Source organism: Saccostrea cucullata, unplaced genomic scaffold (assembly GCF_032062105.1).
Source record: "Saccostrea cucullata isolate Sc308-1 unplaced genomic scaffold, CSIRO_AGI_Scuc_v1 ctg1940, whole genome shotgun sequence".
NCBI lineage: Eukaryota > Metazoa > Mollusca > Bivalvia > Ostreida > Ostreidae > Saccostrea > Saccostrea cuccullata.
In genome coordinates this window covers 32,859-53,400 of record NW_026939555.1, presented here as the reverse complement: position 1 = coordinate 53,400, position 20,542 = coordinate 32,859, and the positions used below count along the sequence as shown (strand labels likewise).

General features: G+C 33.0%; 1 protein-coding gene across 1 annotated transcript; it reads left to right on the top strand.

Annotated features, from left to right (window-relative positions):
- The first annotated feature begins 2,747 nt into the window (after positions 1-2,747).
- LOC134253191 (interferon-induced helicase C domain-containing protein 1-like) lies at positions 2,748-17,617 on the top strand. The gene is made up of 11 exons (XM_062735702.1): positions 2,748-3,186; positions 11,394-11,555; positions 11,993-12,075; positions 12,471-12,728; positions 13,196-13,358; positions 13,905-14,003; positions 14,367-14,575; positions 14,851-14,992; positions 15,405-15,635; positions 16,051-16,218; positions 16,788-17,617. The coding sequence occupies exons 1-11, from the start codon at positions 2,946-2,948 to the stop codon at positions 17,426-17,428; spliced, it is 2,397 nt and encodes a 798-aa protein (XP_062591686.1). The 5' UTR covers positions 2,748-2,945; the 3' UTR covers positions 17,429-17,617.
- Positions 17,618-20,542: the final 2,925 nt, after the last annotated feature.

The following is a 20,542-nucleotide window of genomic DNA, read 5'->3' as shown; positions in this document are numbered from 1 at the left end:
GGAATAGCAGTCCATAATATTCTAGAATTCATTTTTTAAACTTGAATACCTTGAATAACTCATAAACTAACTAAAACTTCCATAAAAGACATATCTTCGCAGGTTAATTTTCATACAACATGTCTCAGAATACATCCCTCTAAAAAATCAACAGCCAAAGTTAAACATAAAGAAGTGTGATATCATTCTTTATTTAGCTATGCACCAAATCACATCAAATCTATATCAAATCTTGTGGAAACAAAAAGCATTCATTTGCCAGGAGAATATTTGAAATCTTTCCTGGAAAACATTAACAAATTGATGTTAAATCTGTCCACGTCTTTAACATGTTTAAGAATAACATCTCAAAATATCTTTATTTTTAATAATTCTCAAAATCTAAATTGTTTACCTGCCATTTTTTCTTTAAAATTAGTAAGAATTATATCTAAGGTTAACAAAAACACAAACTTTATTATAATTGACCCGAAAAATTTAACAAAACAGCCCATTGAACATGTATACCTCCATTTTTGGAATATCAGGTTTTTTAAATCATTTTTTTACAAAATTTAAAACGAAAGTAAAATTTGAAAGGATGATGTAGGCCTAAAATCTATAAAAACAGATCTCAAGTAAGTTTGTTTTTTAAAAAAATAAGAAGGGTTTATGTTCATAAAGGCAATTAAGAATTTTGTGTCTGTATGTGCTAAAAGCATGCATATAAATCCTATGTGTAAAGTGTTAATTTCCATAAATAGTACATGTATATATTACATGCTTTGTATTCAAATTTACACTACAATTAATAAATATATGCTTTTCAAATTATTTTCAAGCAACCAAAATATTTTATTTAAAAAAAAGTGATAATCAGAATTATATATTGGTGTATAAAATTAAAACTGGATCCGTAAAAGTATGTACCTTCCTTAATTCAGTAAGAGGAGCGAGGAGGGGTGCACATATAGTCCGAAAAATCTTACCTTTTCCTGGCTTTTTTACGATTTTTATATTTTACATGCCAGGTAAAAAAAACCCAGGAAAACGTCAAATTTTTCGTACTAGGGTGCAGAGTCCTCGCCTCCATTTTGACTAAAAAAAACTAAGATTTAAAATCAATATTTTGGGTGTGGACCCCTACTCCGACTCCAAACTGGTCGGAGCCCCCACCCCCTCCTTTTTTTCAATATTTCTTGCCGGATTCGCCACTGTTACCTGAAGAGGAACAATCTCTTAAAGTTGACAAAATTTTGGAAATGGTTTTAGACATATAATCCAGATGCGATACACGGGGAGGAATTTAAGCCAAGGGGATTAAATGAGGTGAATCATACGTCAGGTGTCTGCAAATCAGAGATATGTTGTCTGACTTAGTATATAATTGTTGTTTTTTTCCTGTAAAAAATTCTCTTTTGCGTGGTTTTGGTGAAATTTTGTTCATCGCAAATAGCATTGGTGGATCCAGGATTTTTTATTGGGAGTGGGGAGTTTGGGTTCTTATATCAGACTGAAATTTTTGGACAAGAAAAAACTCCCCTCTCTCTCTCTCTCTCTCTCTCTCTCTCTCTGAAAACACTATAGTTTATGATCAAGATTTATTTAAAATTAATAAATATCTTTACAAACATATACAGCACATAAAACTATAATTTTTACACTGCATGTCTAAAAATATTGGCCTGGCATTTTTTAATCAATGACATACACTGTATTAAACATAAATTCTTTACGGGTTTCGATTTACGGCGGGTTGTCCACTTATGATTTTTAGCATGAATGATAAACATTTTATCTAGTTATTGTACATTTTCCGCATTCTGCACAGAATTTGTTACTCGAGGTTACAATGTTGATGCACAGTTCTTCATTTTCCGAGATGCCGTCGCACATCTTGGACCCCGCCATGAAAACTTTAGGATCCACCAACCAGCTGCACCTATTGCACTTCTGCTGTGTGTCTGAAATCTCAGCACCACACGATTTCGTGGACCTCTTCCCATCGAAGACAGTATTGGGACACAGGGCTGTGGGGGTCGATATGACCCCCTTCTGCCTTTTCTGACCGCATTCTGGACAGAATTTCACCCCATCTCCGAGTTGCAGACCACACCCACATTTCATGACTCTGTAATTAAAATTATTGAAATACTTCTAGACAATATAAAATTTGAGAAAATAAGTACTCTTAGTTTTACTTTTCTCAATTTAAAATTGGTTACATTTATGTGAGTCAAATACTATTCCAGGGATTTGAGAGAATATCCAAAATGAAGGGGGGGGTCGGATTGATTTAAGAGAAGATTGCGTTATTTAAATAAAATTAACGAGCAAGTGTGAAAAAAAAAATTAAAATGCATATTTCAAATTCTGTATTACCTCAAAACTTAGTCTGTATTCTTGCACAAGAACTTTTCAATAGCTCAAAGTTCGTTTTTCTATAAGTAAATGAAAATGAAACTACAAGGTCCCCATTTTCCATATACTCTTAAAATTGCTGCTCGATCAAAAAACTTAATACTATAATGATAAATTTGAACATACTTCATGCATGTATGTGCATTTTTTTATGCAATGTCAAAAGAATATATATGAATTCATTGATTAAATATAGATATTGAAAAGCTCCTATATAAATAATTTATCCGCATACTAGGCTATAGCTGGAAGAGAAAACGTGAAAGATAAAATTAAATGTTGGGCGCATGAACTGCAAATTAAAGACTGTGTAAACGTACTTACAAATCAATGAACTTTACAAATCGAGTAGTTAATTCACACACACAGAATATATTTTCAGAAATCTATATATGCAATGATATGTGCAAGGGAGATTTAAATGCACTTCCGTCTTCGTCTTTCACTGCAATCTATTTTTATCTCGTTTTTAGAAAACCACTCGGAAAATTGGGTAATTTTATTTCACGGTAGTCAGGTACGCTAAGAAATGTCAAATCTGTAAAATGGCGAGAAAGGGCTCGGACGCAGATATTGATGAAATGGAAGTGGACAATGAAGACGAATTATTATTATTATATTCCCGTAATTCGCCAGGATCTTCTTCTTCAGAGACAGAGAATACTTCTGTCAAAAGGAAGACAGATGAAGATGCTGATGAAGTGGACGATGACTCGTTAGGAAAGGAATCATTGAATTTGGATAAGTTAGTGTTGTCTGACGAGGAAGAAACGGAAGAGAAACAGGGTATGTTTATATCATTATCCTATATATCTCTTATATATATCATTTATTGTTTACTTACGGGTGTGTATCCATAGATAGACTTGAATCTTGAGTTATCATTTTTTGTTTATCAATGAAGATTGTACATCGATTTAATTTCTCACTTGGCGTATGACTATATGATATCTATTATTTACGTTCCACCTCCTTGTTTTACGAAAATATCGAAATACTAGACAAAGAACCGGGTTTGGGGGGGGGGGGGGAGGTCTCAACTTTTGTTGTACATGGGGCGTGTCAGAACTTGAAATCCCCCCCTCCCTTTCCCTTCTCGCCGAACTAGGGATCAAGGTTGAACCCCCTTTGTTTTTTGAATGTTTCAATAACAACAACAAGAAACATTGTTTTATTTAAATGGGAATACAGAAGTTTAATTAACTAACTAAATGTACATGTAGTAAATATCTCATGGGAGGGGAAAGGGGACTACCTTTGAGAAACGCATTCGTGACTTGCACATATTTTTAAAAGACGTACATAATTATGTACTATGAACAGAACTGAATAGCAAGCAGTGAAAATATATAAGCTTAAATTCACAACTTCCTCATTTTATTTTTAAAAATGTGTTCCATTTGAAACTAGTGCTAATTGTAACGGGGACCGTTACAGATGTTCCCCAAACGCTCCCCAACTCCCTTTTGGTGCCATATTCCCTGTAAGCTTCATTAAATAGGACAAAATCTATGCATTTTTTACTTTAACAACGCCAAGTTCATTCAAATTTTAGCATTGCACGCGTGCGCATGTGAATGCATGTGCGTAATGACCATATCATCTTGTCTACACAATCTATATATTTTGATATACTAAATACATGTATTAAAGTATTTAATCCAAAAGTATAAAAAAAACACTCATCAAAGTGTATTTTTTATTTTACCCATTTCACGTGCACGCACGTGCATACATGAGCATGGTGACCATACCTTCTTGTAGATGTCTGTTACATATATCTATGTTCTAAATCCCACCCCGTTTGGTTGAAAACCAAGGGAGTTACAGCTGTTTAAAGTTTCAGCCAATCAGATTGCAGCGCACGTACATGCACGTGTATGCATGTGCATGGTGACCACATTTTCTTGTAGTAGACCAGTAATTCTATCTATGTTCCAAATCTCATCCTGTTTGGTTAAAAATCAAAGGAGTTATAGCTATTTAAAGTTTCAGCCAATCAGATTGCAGCGCACGTGCATGCACGTGTTTTCATGATAATTGCTATATATCATGTTGTAGGATATTCTAATGCATGGCTATTTTCAAAATTTCAAAGGATTTCGTCAAAAAACAAGAAAGATATTGAGACTTTAGTTTCAGCCAATCAGAGCAAAGCACACGTGCATGCGCGTGAGATCTTGCTATTTTGACCATGTCATATTGTCTATGCTACTAATATTTTCTTATGTTATAAGTTTCAAAGCATTTCATCAAAAATTTAAAAAGTTACGCCTATATCAATGAAATCAGTCATTTCACATGTTGCACGTGCACGCTCTTGCAAGCACGTGCGCGCAAAATGACCTTCGTTCCGCAAATCTACATAACATGTCTACTGACCCTAAAAACATTTCACCTTAGTCAGGTGTATAGTTTACGAGATCATTCCCGGACAAAAAAGTACCCAGGAAGAAGAAGAAGAAGAAGAAGAAGAAGAAGAAGAAGAAAAATAATAATAACTAGATACGACCTCGTTGCGAGCAACGAGATGTCTTCCGTCCGTTTTAGGAAAAGAAACCCACGTAAAATCGAGCTGAAAAGAGATTCAAAATTTTGGTCACAAGGAGGATTGAAACCATGTCGCCAACGTGAATGCGCTTTTTTTTTTTTACTTTTATATCCCCAACGCGCTAACCATTAAGCTATTGGGAGTACTGCTCTAAATATACTTGTGTATACCATGGTACTTTTGCAACAGTTCACCTCTCTAAGAATTATAAAAAGCATTCATAATTTCGCGCCAAACGCCACGAGTAAATATTTGCGCCTTTTCTTTGGACTGATCTATTAGATAGGTATGATAGCATCAATTAAATTTTAAAAATAAAACATTCTTAGCGCCTTTATTTTATTTTGACGTTAAGAAAGTATATGTAACACATTATACACATTACATATCGTATCTAGCCCAGTTACACTAAAGCAGTGAAACGGAAATTAAGTTTTAAGATTGACACTCAATTGCAACGTACTACTGTAACGTGTCGGATCTGAGCGGTCAGTAGGTCCGTGCTCGGATTACCGAGTTTTACTGGGGATATGATTGAATGTAATATATACAGATAATGATAAGACACCTGCCTGGTGTCTTTAAATCAAATGACCTAAGTGCTTTGTATGATTATATATCTTCAGTTAATACCGGTACTGCCTGGTGCCATATGATAATTGCCTCACTATACTCGTATAACTGACTATATAAGTCAACATCATTCTATCTGCCTGGTGCCTCTTGATTTAGCCTTTAACATCTGCCTGGTGTATAACTGCTTACCAAGTTGCCTATATAACTATAGCCAAGTGGCTACAATATACTTACACAGTATGATATAACTTTGTAAGAGCTTCTCTGTCCTAATGACAAACCTATAGCTAATGTCACACAGCTACATTTTAACTAGTCACTGACTACGACAACTTTGCACGATCCTATTTGATGGATAAACCAATTGGTTTCTGTACCAAAGTGAAAACACAAGCCAGTTGGCTGTACTGCCCCCTTGTACCTCAACTTAATCAATGATCATAAGTTATCAGATATCATATTGATAAAATAAAACAGACTGTCTTTCTTTTGGCAACACTATTATTATTTTCTAACAGAACATCATTTATCAATAATACTTGTATAATTCTTTAGTCAATTGACCAATTAATTACAATATTTACATTGATTATCTATTATAATATAAACAAGTATCGGGAGGTAACTCCTCCAACCATTTCACTACTACGTGAGAGTCGAAGTAGTTTTTTACATTTCATGTATCCTTATGTCAGAATGGTTTAATCAAACGCTCAGCTGCCTCCATAAACCCCTACTCGCGAAATGGCGGAGTTGACAGAGACAGCCGCCATTTTGGACCCGCTTCAGATTTTTGAATGCAAATATCTAGACTTTAGATTTATCAACATTCAAACAAATTAAATAGTAAGCATTATAAGGAGGGCTTCTATTACCATACCAAATAAAAATGAAAAATACTGAAAAACAAAAAAGTTAGAAAATACGATTTTTTTAAATTTGCATCTCGTAACGACCGGAAGTACTGACGACGCACGAAAAGGCGATTCTGCAATCCACAAAGTCATGATCTATCATCTCCAATAAGTCTCCAGTTCATATCCTTAGCCATTTTCGATAAAAGTGCGCGACAAAATCGCATTTTAAAATCCGAAAATTGTCCATAACTTGGCACCGGAAGCGACATTTCCAAACAAAATTATAGACTGCACAACTTCATATAATGACGCATTTTTTGTGAAAGTTTCGTTGAAAACCGCTGAATAGTTTTCGAGAAATCCCGTCCACAAAATTTTGTCAAAAAAGAATAATAACTAGATACGATCTCGTTGCGAGCAACGAGTGGGTCTTCCGTTCGATTCTTGATGAGATGAGATTAGATTTTGATTGAGATTTTCATTCTAAAATAATGATTTTTCATAATCTGTAAAAAGACATTGAACAATAAAGACTTCTAAAATCGACTTTTGGCCACTCACGGCCCCTAAAATTAAGGATCAGCCCTTTTTTCTTCATATCATTTTAAAGCTCTCAGGATTATGAACACTTTTTGTCCAACAACTATTCAGAGATTCTTTTCGTTTTCGAGTTGTTTGCAAAAAAAAATATTAAGGGACCAGCCCTTCCTCTCCCTAATGGGGACGTTTAGCGAAAAATGAAAGGCTGCATATTGTTCAGAACATGATTTTGAACATCTTTTGCTCAATATTACTTATCAAAATATTTCTCACTTTCGAGATATAAAGCGTCAAAGATTTAGCATTCTGGCCCCTTGCGGTCCCTAATTACGTACCATACGACATAAAAATCATGATATATAGTTGTAGATGGTAGAGATAAACATTTTTGATTCAGTAATGTATAACAAAATATTGACTGTTAAAGAGTTATCGAAAAAAGAATTTAAGCCCCTTTTGGCCCCTAATTTGATCGCCCAGCCCCTTTTTCTAGATTTCATCTTAGAGCTCTTAGGATTTTGAACACTTTTTGTTCAACAACTATTCAGAGATTCTTTTTCGTTTTCGAGTTATTCACAAAAGAAATATTTAGGGGCCAACCCTTTAACTCCCTAATAGGGACGTTTAGCGAAAAATGAAAGGTTGCATATTGTCCAGAACATGATTTTGAACATCTTTTGTTTAATATTACTTGTCAAAATATTTCTCACTTTCGAGATATAAAGCGTCAAAGATTAAGCATTCTGGCCCCTTGTAGCCCCTAATTATGTAATATACGACATTTAAGTCATAATGTACAGTTGTAGATTGTTGAGTAAACATTTTTGCTTCAATAATGTATAACAAAATATTGACTGTAAAAGAGTTATCGAAAAAAGACTTTAAGCCCCTTTTGGCCCCTAAATTGATCGCCCAGCCCCTTTTTCTAGATTTCATCTTGGAGCTTTTAGGATTTTGAACACTTTTTGTTCAACAACTATTCAGAGATTCTTTTTCGTTTTCGAGTTATTCGCAAAAGAAATATTTAGGGGCCAACCCTTCAACTCCCTAATAGGGACGTTTAGCGAAAAATGAAAGGTTGCATATTGTCCAGAACATGATTTTGAACATCTTTTGTTCAATATTACTTGTCAAAATATTTCTCACTTTCGAGATATAAAGCGTCAAAGATTAAGCATTCTGGCCCTTTGTGGCCCCTAATTATGTAATGTACGACATTAAAATCATAATATACAGTTGTAGATTGTTGAGTTAAACATTTTTGCTTCAATAATGTATAACAAAATATTGACTGTAAAAGAGTTATTAAAAAAAGACTTTAAGCCCCTTTTGGTCCCTAAATTGATCTCCCAGCCCCTTTTTCTAGATTTCATCTTGGAGCTCTTAGGATTTTGAACACTTTTTGTTCAACAACTATTCAGAGATTCTTTTTCGATTTCGAGTTATTCGCAAAAGAAATATTTAGGGGCCAACCCTTCAACTCCCTAATAGGGACGTTTAGCGAAAAATGAAAGGTTGCATATTGTCCAGAACATGATTTTGAACATCTTTTGCTCAATATTACTTGTCAAAATATTTCTCACTTTCGAGATATAAAGCGTCAAAGATTTAGCATTCTGGCCCCTTGTGGCCCCTAATTATATAATATACGACATTAAAATCATAATAAACAGTTGTAGATTGTTGAGATAAACATTTTTGATACAGTAATGTGTAACAAAATATTGACTGTTAAAGAGTTATCTAAAAAAGACTTTTAGCCCCTTTTGGCCCCTAATGTGATGAGTCAGCACTTTTTTCTTGATATCATATTAAAGATCTTCTCATTCTGCACAAATTTTGTTCAGTATATTTTAACAAGTTAATGATACTTTTAAAGATATGATACAAAATGTCTCAAAAATTCACTCATGAATCGTGTCCTAGATTTCGACCCCTACCGAGCTTCCATACTGGACTTTTTTAAAAAATTTTAAATTCAATGTGCAATTCAGCAATGTGTCGTCTATTATCGCTGAAAATTTCAGCTCTCTAGCTAATGTCATTTTTGAGTTAACTTAAGGACAAGGAGACCCTCTAAAAATCACTAAAAGGGCGATAACTCACGACCGGAAGTGATTTTTTCAAAATTGAATCGGGGGTACAAACTTCAGATAGACATACACAAACTCTGAAAATTTGAACAAAATCCATCAAGCCATCTCCGAGAAATCTTCTGCACAAAAATTGTAAGAAAAAAAGAAGAATAACTAGAAAGTCTGCTATTGCAAGCAATAGCATATGTCGCCCCGTATTAGACAAGACTTTCATTTTTATCATCACTAAAACAAAAGTCCATAAGCTAAGTTTGAACAACCATTGAGTTATATCAGTCCTTTCCATTGGAAACGGAAGACCTTAATTCGGTACATCCCACTCATTATTTTTAGAATCGGTAGGAGAAGAAAGTAGTGCAGGAAAATTACAAGTTCCTCAATTTGCAGACTTGCATAAAAGAAATCTGGCAGATGTACTGAACTGAGCCTCATACTTGTTAATTGGCAGTATCTTTCCTATGATAAAAGCTTGGGAAATGTAATTTATGAAGAAGATCAGCCGAATTATTTTGTGTATTGTAACGCCAGTGAGAACTCTGAAATTTCCCTCTTTCACTTTCATTTTAGAGGTTCTACCGAAAAACGAATCTGACATGCCACCATCAATTCGAGCATTTCTGCATTGCAGAGAGCTGATGTGTGTTATGAGATAATAAATCATGTGTGAACTTTCTCAGTTTAGCGGAATCATGAACATTTTCGGCGAGATGAATGTTTTGTATACAGTGGTGATCAAGGCTTTGCGAACCATCAGGAGCGGATCAAAGAATTTATGAATGAATAAAAACTATGGAAATGACGTACCAATTTTTTAATTTATACTTGCACTATCTAATGAAATGAATAATATACAAGTGATAGATATACAAGAAAACGCGAAATGATAATAAATGCAGCTGACAATCGTAATTTTTTTTATATAGATAAAATAAAATATTTATAAATTCAAGAGACAAAACAGAAGGAGAATGAATGATGGCAAAATATCACATGACGGGAACTGAATTTTATGAATGAAGATTTTAAAAAGTTACTTGTAAGTTGTATATGTTATATCTGTGTATTCTACTTGGCTGTGTGCTTCATAAAAAGAGGGGGGGGGGGGGGCGTCTTGAACATAGTAAATAGCCATAACGTTTGAACGGTAAGTACTAGGGCTTTCGTATTTCAAATATGTAATCCTTGTGAAAAGAACTTTTATTGGATACGACGAACTTTGACCCTTTGACCTAGACCTTGGAGAACACATGTGTACATCTGAATCTTTTTTTCTGTTTCGTTTCTATGGCAACCGTGAGCGACTCATTACAATTATTTTGAAAGTAGAAATCACTTTGACAAATTGCAAGGAATAAACATTGAAAGTTTCAAAACGATTGCCTGAGTAGTTATTGAGAAAATCGAAATTAAAGAATTTTAACTTTCACCTGGTTTCCATGGCAATAATCGATTATATGAAAATTTTAAATACGAGTTGCAGAACTACAGATACTAATCATTAAAATAAGAAAAGTTTCATGACGAACGTTTAAGGGACCAGAGAGAACACTCTCGGACAAAATTTGTCGCTTTTTACAGGTTTCCATGGCAACGGTAGACATATTGGAACTGAACGACCTCACTGCACAACTACAACCAGTGATCGTCCTTGAAGGAAAGTTTCAGGAAGATTGTCCCAGCCATCTCCGAGAAACAGCCTGGATAAAAAAAAACATGCGTACAATATCAATATGTCGTCCCCGACTTCGTTCGGGGCGACATAATAAAAGTGAAAAAGAAACAATAGAATAATAGAAGGGTCTTCCGTTGGAGACGGAAGACCCTAATAAGAAACCGAGTAAAAACAATATGTTCCCCAACTTCGTTTGGGGAACATAATAACACAGACAAATGAATTTCTTGCTTATGCTTTAAGCCCCCTGACTGTTAGTAGTTTAAACGCTCAAGCATTAATCAATATGCCCGAAGTCACACGCAATTTATAGCCATATAAATATGTGCAACAAAACTCAAGCGAGTTGATTTTAAAAAAAATCTAGCCTATAGCTCTTATATACTTTTTTTCTACATTTAAGATCGTACAAAAAGTATTGAAATATGTAGACAATTCTGAAAGAATGAAAAGTTATCGGTCCATCGTCTTAAATCGAATCGGATACACTCCTATTTATTTTACGCAATAAGAACAAAACGTTGACAAAATCAGCAAGAATTATACATATTTTTCAATTAAACCAATTCTAATCTACACTTATCACTATATTTGTGTGTATTATAATTTTGATCTACGTATGGATCACCATTTTTTTTTCCTTTTGCTTGATGTGTTGCAATAAATTTCACCCTTGTCTATACAATTGTTTTTTTTTCCAGAAAGCCCAACACCCCGGGGCATAAATCTTCGCCCTTATCAAGAGGAGCTAGCAGAAACAGCTAAACAGGGAAAGAATACTATTATCTGCTCTGGAACAGGCACTGGCAAAACACGTGTAGCGTTTGCTATCATCAAAGACCATCTAGAGAAACACCCTGAAGGTAAAAAATTCAGCTAATAAGTGAATACATTGTATAAGTTACAGTATAACGGTTCCTCTGAACATAGCCCCCCCCCCCTCCCCATATTGAAAGACTAGATAACTTAATTAAATCAATATTTAGCATATTATAGAAAGTCAGATTACATAATTGGATTAGACATCACAGAGAGCATATGATGTGTAGCAGAAAGGGGTGCATGCACATGGATGTTTTCCCTCCCGTTTTGGATTAAAAAAAATTACGCGCATGAAAAAGTCTGCTTTGAGCCGGGAGTATGGTTTGCTGCCACGAGTCTTGACAAATAATTACTGCTAAAAAATGAATACCAAATAAATACTAAATAAATCTAGATGGTTTTTCTGACAACAGATATATATACTCACTAACCACAACCTGTAAATCATACACCTGGCAAACGTATAATCTGTTTATAGGGAAAGTAGTCATAATGGCTCCGACTGTACCCCTCGTGAATCAACATTATCTGGCTCTGAGAGAATTGTTGCCCCACCTAGAGGTAAGTCATTTCAATAGAATTAATGAGCTCTGATAAATGACTGTTAAAACTGCATGTTGTAATTTCTTCCGGTTTTTGGCCTTTTTTTTTCTACCTGAATCAGCTGTATAAGCCATTGCATATTTTAAAATAGCGATGTTAATTTTATTCGGCATTAACTTTAATACCATTATTTTCCTGAAATAATTACAATATTTTTTATTTAATCAAAACATTAATTTAATTCTAATGGCAGTAAAAATGATTTTCATATTCATAAAAGGGAAGTAAATCTAAGTTTTTTTTTCTTTCCTTACTTAAATTTTTTCTCACCAATGTTACGATGTTTGAGATTTTACATGTAATTATATTATTTTTAATTGCTTATCAAATCATTTCTAAATGAAAATTTCCAGGAAAAGACACAGAAAGTAACAGGTGAAAGCGAAAAGAGCGAGCAGCTCCACATGTTTGTGGACGATTTTCAGGTATTTGTGTTAACACCCGCCGTCTTAGAAAACACCATCTGTCCGGAGAAAGATGAAGCCATTTTGTCAAAATTCACTTTGATGATATTTGACGAATGTCACCATGCGTACAAAGGCTACAGTTACAATAAAATCATGCTACACTATCACATGGGAAAAAGCAGAGGTTCTCAGAAACTTCCACAGGTATTAATATAAATCTATTCATAATGAAGTATACCAGTAAATGTAATATACAGTACAATTTTAATTATTAATTACAATTTTAATTTTAACAAAAATTAAACCATCCTCCAGAACTCTGCGATTGGCAACACTAGATCTGCTCTATTAGAATGTGTGGGATTGTTGTGAGGGGGGTGGGGTGTGTAACAACAGTTGGGCAAGGCTTGCCAAATGTTGCCCTATATGAGATTGAACCCATGCAGTAGAACTAATCTAGTTGAACTTTGTGCATGAATAATATCAACAATGGCTTAATGTTTCTTTTTAATCGCCAACTGACAGAAAATGACAAAGCATGCATATATAATGATGATATGGCCAAAATTAATAATTTTTTGCGGGTGGTTTTTCCCTGCTTTGTTAGAAAATATGAAACAGATAAATCATGCAACTAAAGCTTCTATTAAAAAATATATATATTTCCCTAGATTGTGGGATTGACTGCAACATTGGGCACAAACAAGGCAAACTCTGTTGAAAGTGCAAGAAAGCACATCGTACAAGTCATGGCTAATTTGGACGTGTGTCATTTGTCTACAATCGTCAAAAATAAAAACGACCCATTTCTGCGTAGAGAGGGTGTTCAAACAGGTAAGATATATACAAAAAGTGTAAATATCTTTTTAAATAAAGATCTTTTAAATAATTTTTCAAATATTTTGAAGGATTCCTACTTTTTCAAAGAAACGCTTTCTGTTGTCAATTTTGTGTAGAAAAAGTTTGGAATTCCATTATAGTTTAGTTTAAGAAGTATTTTATTCATAATATACAAAGAGTACAATATGAATATGGATTGAACAGCAGGCCAAGGGCCTATATTAGTTCTCTCCATTTCCATTATGAAGCTCCCAACACATTTTATTGAGAAAAGTTTCATGTTTGCGGTTAATTTTATATGGAAATTGGCATTAAAAGGCTATTTATGTAAACCCCCCCCCCTTTTCTGATGTAGAAAATTGGACCCCCTCCTTTTTACTGTAAAAAGATGATTATGGTCTGACCAGTTTTCATTTATTCAGAAAAAAATAGCAAAAAAGTGTTTCTATCACTTCATTCATATGAAGTTAAAGATACATGTACCAATTAAGTGCACATTAGGTATTTCAATTAATATTTTCTTGAAAAATTTCATTTTAGAAAAAGTCCAGTTAAAACAAGATCTCGCAGCCGATCCAATACACAAAAGAGTTGAGAAAACTATGGAACAAGTGGAGAGGGTCTTGGTAAAAGAAACTGGTAAATTTTTTTTTTACAAAATCTTGCATAATTGTTTGTTGTAAATGCGAACAAAATTCTTGACGAAATTGATGAATAAGTACATGAAGTAATAATGCAAAAAAAATTTAAATACTCAAATTTCGTTTTTTTTTTTTTAAATGATTAATGAGTATTTTTGATTCTTACATTTAATTAAGGTAGTCAGATCATCAGGTTCTGAACATCTGGCATTGAGTAATTGAAAATACATGCAATGTACTCGAATTTAGTTTTTCTCTGAATTCACTGAAGCTGTACTTTTGTTTCTTCCAATTACCTTGAAAATCAGTTATAAGTTCTCAACAAACTGAAGATTTAAATAATAAATAAATTTATTAAAAGACAAACTAGATGTGGAAAATGAAGATGAAAAGGAGATTTTAAAAACAATGCTAAGGCGGCCTGACCCTAAAAGGAAAGGGGAAGTAAGCACTAGGAACTCTCCATCCTATGTACAATGGTGCTGCCATCTGCAGGAAAAATCTGCACCAATACTGAAAAGAAAACAAACAACTTCTCAAACTCTGCGGCTTGGTGGGGAATACTTGAAGGTACCTGTACATCTGAATTTAGATAAGTTGATTTTCAATTTATCCAAATCATAATATGTGGAATACCATTAACTGTCAAGGTGATCTGTAAATCTTAAGAACTTTTTTAAAATGTTAATTTTACCTTAAATATCTCCAAGTTTTGGATATCTTAATTTCTTAAACTTTTTTTCACAGGCCCATCTAGTTCAGCTATATCTCGTGCCTATGATTTCTAGTTAAAAGTTTGCAATGCAATTTATTTTTATTAATTTTGTATTTTTGTTTGAATTAAGATTTATAGTGAGCTATTGGATGTCAATGATTGTTTGACTGGAGAAATTGCCATAGAGTTTCTGGAAAAACAGATGGAAAAGAGACAAACCCAAAAAGCCATAACAGATCCCATAGAGGGAAAATTCGCAAAATTAATGACTGGTAAGATTGATTGATTGTATGTTGTTTAACATCCCTCTCAAGAATTTTCGACTCATATGGAAATGCCACCATTTGCTGGTGGAGAGCTGGTAAGATTGAAAAAAAGGCAAACAGATGTTCAGGGTTATTTCCATTAAAAACCAAAACTTTTAAATGTGAATAACATTTTAATATCACATATTAAAAAGATCAGCAGTGGATTTCTAAGTGAAGACGTACAGTTGAAATTTTTGTACCATGGTCATTGATATCAAATATCATCTTTAAATATATGATGGTTTTGAAGTGACTGAGTCGAAATTAATAAGCCCCAGCCACTTCTTTCTAAACTAACGCACTGTACTGTCTCGACCTTAATATCTTGATTCCTGAGAGGAGTTTGAATGAATAAGATTTGGCTATAATTCTTTAGGGTTACACAAAGAACTGAGAAACACAATAGCCAAAAACAATTCAAAGACAGAGAAGAATGTAGAAGTTCTGCTACAAACTATGGCAGACTTTGTGAAGACAGAAGTTGCAGGTGGAGAACCCACACGATTCATTATATTTGTCAAAACTATAGAAGTGGCTAACAGACTAAGTGACCTACTGAAGAAAGACAATAAGGCTTACAAGTGTGCTAGCTTTACTGGGACAAGAGGTATGCATAATATTTTGCCATTCTTATTCCAATGCAATTCATGTTCCTTTTAACTGTGTCATGTAATTAAAGTACATTCAAACTGTAAGCGTTAAAAAAATTAACAGAGAAATATGCATACATATTTAACACAGAACACATCAGAGTGGATTTCAAATGCAGTTGATAAAGAAATATTTTGCTAAATTTTGGGACAATTATTTTTTATATGCGTTAAAACTTCCTTGAATTTCAAAATGAGTTTTGCAATTCTGTTTCTGCATATTGATATCTGTTATCATTAGAATATAATATATGGAATTACAGTCAAGCTGACTATTTTTCTTTTTCTAACTTTGAAGCATTGTTTCATACTAATTTCTTGTACTAATTTACTAACGTACTAATATAATGTACTAGTTTATCCTGTTTTCAGACACCAGTCAGACAGACCAACTTATCATCCTGGATAAATTCAAACGAGGTGAACTCCAGGGAATAGTGGCTACCACAGTAGCGGAGGAGGGGATAGATGTTCCGGAGTGTAACCTGGTCATCAACTATAATTACGTCGGCAATGAAATATCCTCCAAACAATCGATGGGTAAATTACTTTTCATTTTCCAGAGGCCTGTTCATCAGAGCGAGTTTGAATTTAGTGTGTAGTGAAAAAAAAAAATTAAAAATTAATGAAAATTTGATCATGGAGTTATTATTGCTATGGCAATGATGAGAGACAATCATTTCTGCACACAAGTTTCTCTTTTCAGCAAATTTTAATATTCATTTATGCAGTAAAACACATTTTAGTACGAACATGGATATTGTGATATCATGAATTAGCGAAGTTATCTTGGATCCCCAGATAATTAAATTTAACAAATTCCTTGAACAGATACATGTATAACCCTTTACAGATATAGCAAAGTAATTTTATAGGTCCCAGTGACTTCATTATAACCGAGTCTTACTGTACTGGGTAATCATATTTCTGAAATAAACATTATCATACAACCCCTGCCCCCTCACATTTTTTCTATATGGGGTTGCAATTTAAGCCATATGTCACAAAACCGTCATTTAAAATTTGTTATTGTCCGAGGTGAAATGTTTCTCTGGGATAGACCTTTTGGGTATATAATGAATAATAAAAGTACAATTTTATTGCCACAGGTCGAATAAGAAAAGCTACTGGAAAAAGAATCATTCTGGCTAAATTTAAAGATATTTTTCGAGAAGGAATAAACAGTAAAAGGATTGAATACATGGAGAACGCAGTTCAGAGAATAAAATCAGAAAATATCAAGAAAGAAATAGAAGAGATTCAAGAAGAAATGATAGCAGAGGAAGAGCTAAAAAAATTAACATCTTCTGAAAAAGAAAAATCTAAATCTAATGATGCACCTTCTTATCGACTCATTTGCAAATGTGGAAATTTTGAAATAGATTGCGATGTCATCAGATGCATAGAGCAAAACAATTACGCTGCACTTGATGTTTCACTTTGGGACCGAATTAAAGAGAAACCATTGACAAAGAAGCCTTTCAATAAAGGAGACACAGTTATGCAGTCACAGTGGTTTCATGAAGGTTGTAATCAAATTTTAGGAACAGTCTTTATGTACAAGAAAGTTCGCTTACCCTATCTTTCCCAAAAGGCTTTCAATTTCTACAGAGTAAGCAATGATAGTCCAAATGATCATCGACCTCAAGGTGTTGGCAAGTGGAAAGATTTACCATTTTGTGTACCAGACCTAAAAACACCAGAATTGCTGAAGTACCAAAAGGACTTAATTGCTAAAGGAAAGATGTAAAATTTCTAAGACCTCAAACCTGACATGTTTGAAAAGTGAAAGTGCTATATGTACTGGTACACTATTTCAATATTCTATTTTGTGTAGATTTGTTAAAAAATAGTTTTGTTCTTTAAACTTACAATTACAATAGGTGTTGTAGCTTATTAACTGTTATGTTAACTAGCCCCCTATGTACCTTGAAAATCTCCACATCATTTTTTCTTGCATCTACAGATAATTAGCCTCTTTTTGGTCGGGGGGGGGGGGGGGGGGGGGGCATTTTTGAATTTTTTTTCTCACGTGTAGTATTTAGATAAACACAATTGCATTTTGCCCTTTAAAACTAGAGAACTTATTGACACAATAAACATTTAATATAGTTGTATTTATTGTAAATTATTTGGTTATGAACATCTAAGGTTTGTTATCATCCAATAAAGGGGAATACAATGTATAACATTATCAGTAAAGATAACACAGTATAACTACATTGGTAAATTCTTCCACACATAACTCTATAAATCATAAAATAACAGAGAAATGACAACAACAAAAAATATACATGTGCATTTACATGTAAACAGAAAAAGTTTGAAATAAAAATTCTTTAATACAACTTTTCTTTATCAAATATACATGTGCACTTACATTTAACAGAAAAAGTTTGAAATAACAATTCTTCTTTGATACAACTTTCCTTCATCAAAATGTAATTTACATGCAAATAAATTGTCCTAAATTGATCACTTTGAGTTGGCTTTGAAAGTTATTTAATATTAATAAGAAAATAAGCTTTTTTTGTTCAAATTTTTAACGACTAAGGAATTACAGAAGCAGAAGAACCTCTAGTGTTAAATCTGTCATGATGGTTTTTTCACAACTTCGGGTTATATATCTTCAATAAAACAAAGATGCATTGTTAAAAAAAATGGGGAGAAAAAATCTCAAATCTGTAGATGAGCATTGTTATCAAAACAACTTATTTACCATTGATACAAAAAAGCATTTAATACAATGTGGTAGCTCTAATGAAAAGGTTGTTACAAGGTAATGGTTTCAATTTGTAGAAGAGAAAATACATTGAGCAAGACTTCAATACAGTGTAATTAGTTATGTATTGTACAAGTCATGTATATTGCTGTTTAAAAGAAGTTTAAAGAAAAAAGGCTGCAAAAGCAAGCATTACAGTTATTACAAAATGCTGAAATTTAATACAATTTCATATACATCTTATTCAGGCAAGTGTAAATGTGTATTCAAAATTTGATCAAACTCGGCTTCAACATGTGTACAATCATGTTGTGCCTTCTGAAAATACAAAAAAATATGACAGTCGCTATATTTTTTCATGGCCTACTTTCGTAGTAGTTAATCTGCTAGGCTTTTAGTGAAATATATTTAATAATTGTATAAAATTGGAGCTAATCTGTATTATTGTCTAATTGGTTGGTATACATATCAAAATTTAGGTATTACACAATATTACATATACCTAAAAAAAAATACATGTAATCGTCTAACTTGGATTAAGCAATAAACGAGCAAAAGATATATTGAAAATGCAACATTCTAACAAATGCAAACATTCTCTACATACATGTACAGGTATGTATTACTATAAATAAACATACCTTTTTCAACTTTTAAGCCATACATTTTTATAAATATTTGAAGTGGTCAATAAAAATTACAGAAATACAATACACAGTATCATATTATTATTTCAAAGTACTGTAGAGAAATGGTACTAAATGATTTCTGGCATTAAAAGAGCAGCATAACAAGCACCATCAAGAAGCTATGCATGAAACATGGCAAAACTTCTTTTTATAAAATACACAAAATGACCCGTATTTTTATAAAGAAAGTACAGCTGAACTTCAGTATCTCACGATCGAAAGCTAATATGTAAAATACCAGGTTATGTCCAATTGTTTTACAATTCTCAAGCTTTTTTCCTTGACTATTTTGAATCCTTGAGTATTGCCAAATGTTCTTCTCCCTCCCATCAAGTTTGAGATAAAAAGGTTAGACTGTATTAAATATTGCCTGGCAATCATTTTTGAGCTCGATTGCAAGTACATTTGTACTGCAGAGTGCATCAGACCAAATACAAGGTAACACTAAATTTACGGTAGTGTACTAGAAAACAGAAGAGAATGCAAGTGTTACACAGTGTAACAAAGTTTTTTTTTTAGGAAAGGAAATGAAATGAACAATAATTTCTTAATGTTATGTATATACATGGATATATATATGTAATAATTCTGTAAAACTTCATGTAACCTTAATAGGTCATGAACAAAGGTAAAAAATACAACCTATTGCACTTTTTTTGCATTTCTTCAAATCACAAGGCAAAAATATCGATACAAAGTTTTTCTAAACACACTACATTTTTTTGTTTGGCCTATATGAGCAAACATTTGTTTACAGTAAATTTCTGAAGAGAATACGGTAACATTTCTTTTTTCTCTTAGGCAGGAAATTATAAAATCATGTTATCATCAAGCTCTCCCCTTCCCAAATAATCCCCCCTCTACATTCGAAAAGTTATAATGTTTTAACAAAAGCAAGATCAACGTTAAAATATTGTTAAGTACACTTACAACAAATTTAGTAAAATATATCCATATTTGAAAAATATCAGTATAAATTTGTAAGTAAATGTAACATATGATAAACAATTTTATTATGAGTATATGCTAACAAGAAATTACAGAGTGTATGTATATAAATTTGATACTAGTAAACATAAATGTAATGTATACATCGTAGGTTCTAAGTTCACTCATTTGTAAATTTTGTTGTAAATGTGATGAAAAACCAATCAGTCCATATAAAACAAACAGATAACATTTTTAACTCATCAAAGAACAGGTAAAATGTCAGATATTCATGAGATTCTCTTTCCAGCAGTTCAACTTTTTCCTCTTACCTACATGTGTATAGAGTTTAAATGCAATTGTGCAGTATGATGAAAAAAATAATAAATAAAAAATAAAGGTGCTTTGGGAAAATGCAATGCATTGCTATGAAAAATGCTGAACAAAAATTCAAAAAAAAAAAGTTGCACAAACTCAACAACACAACATAACTCATACATGTTAACTATGGAAATTCAAATGACAA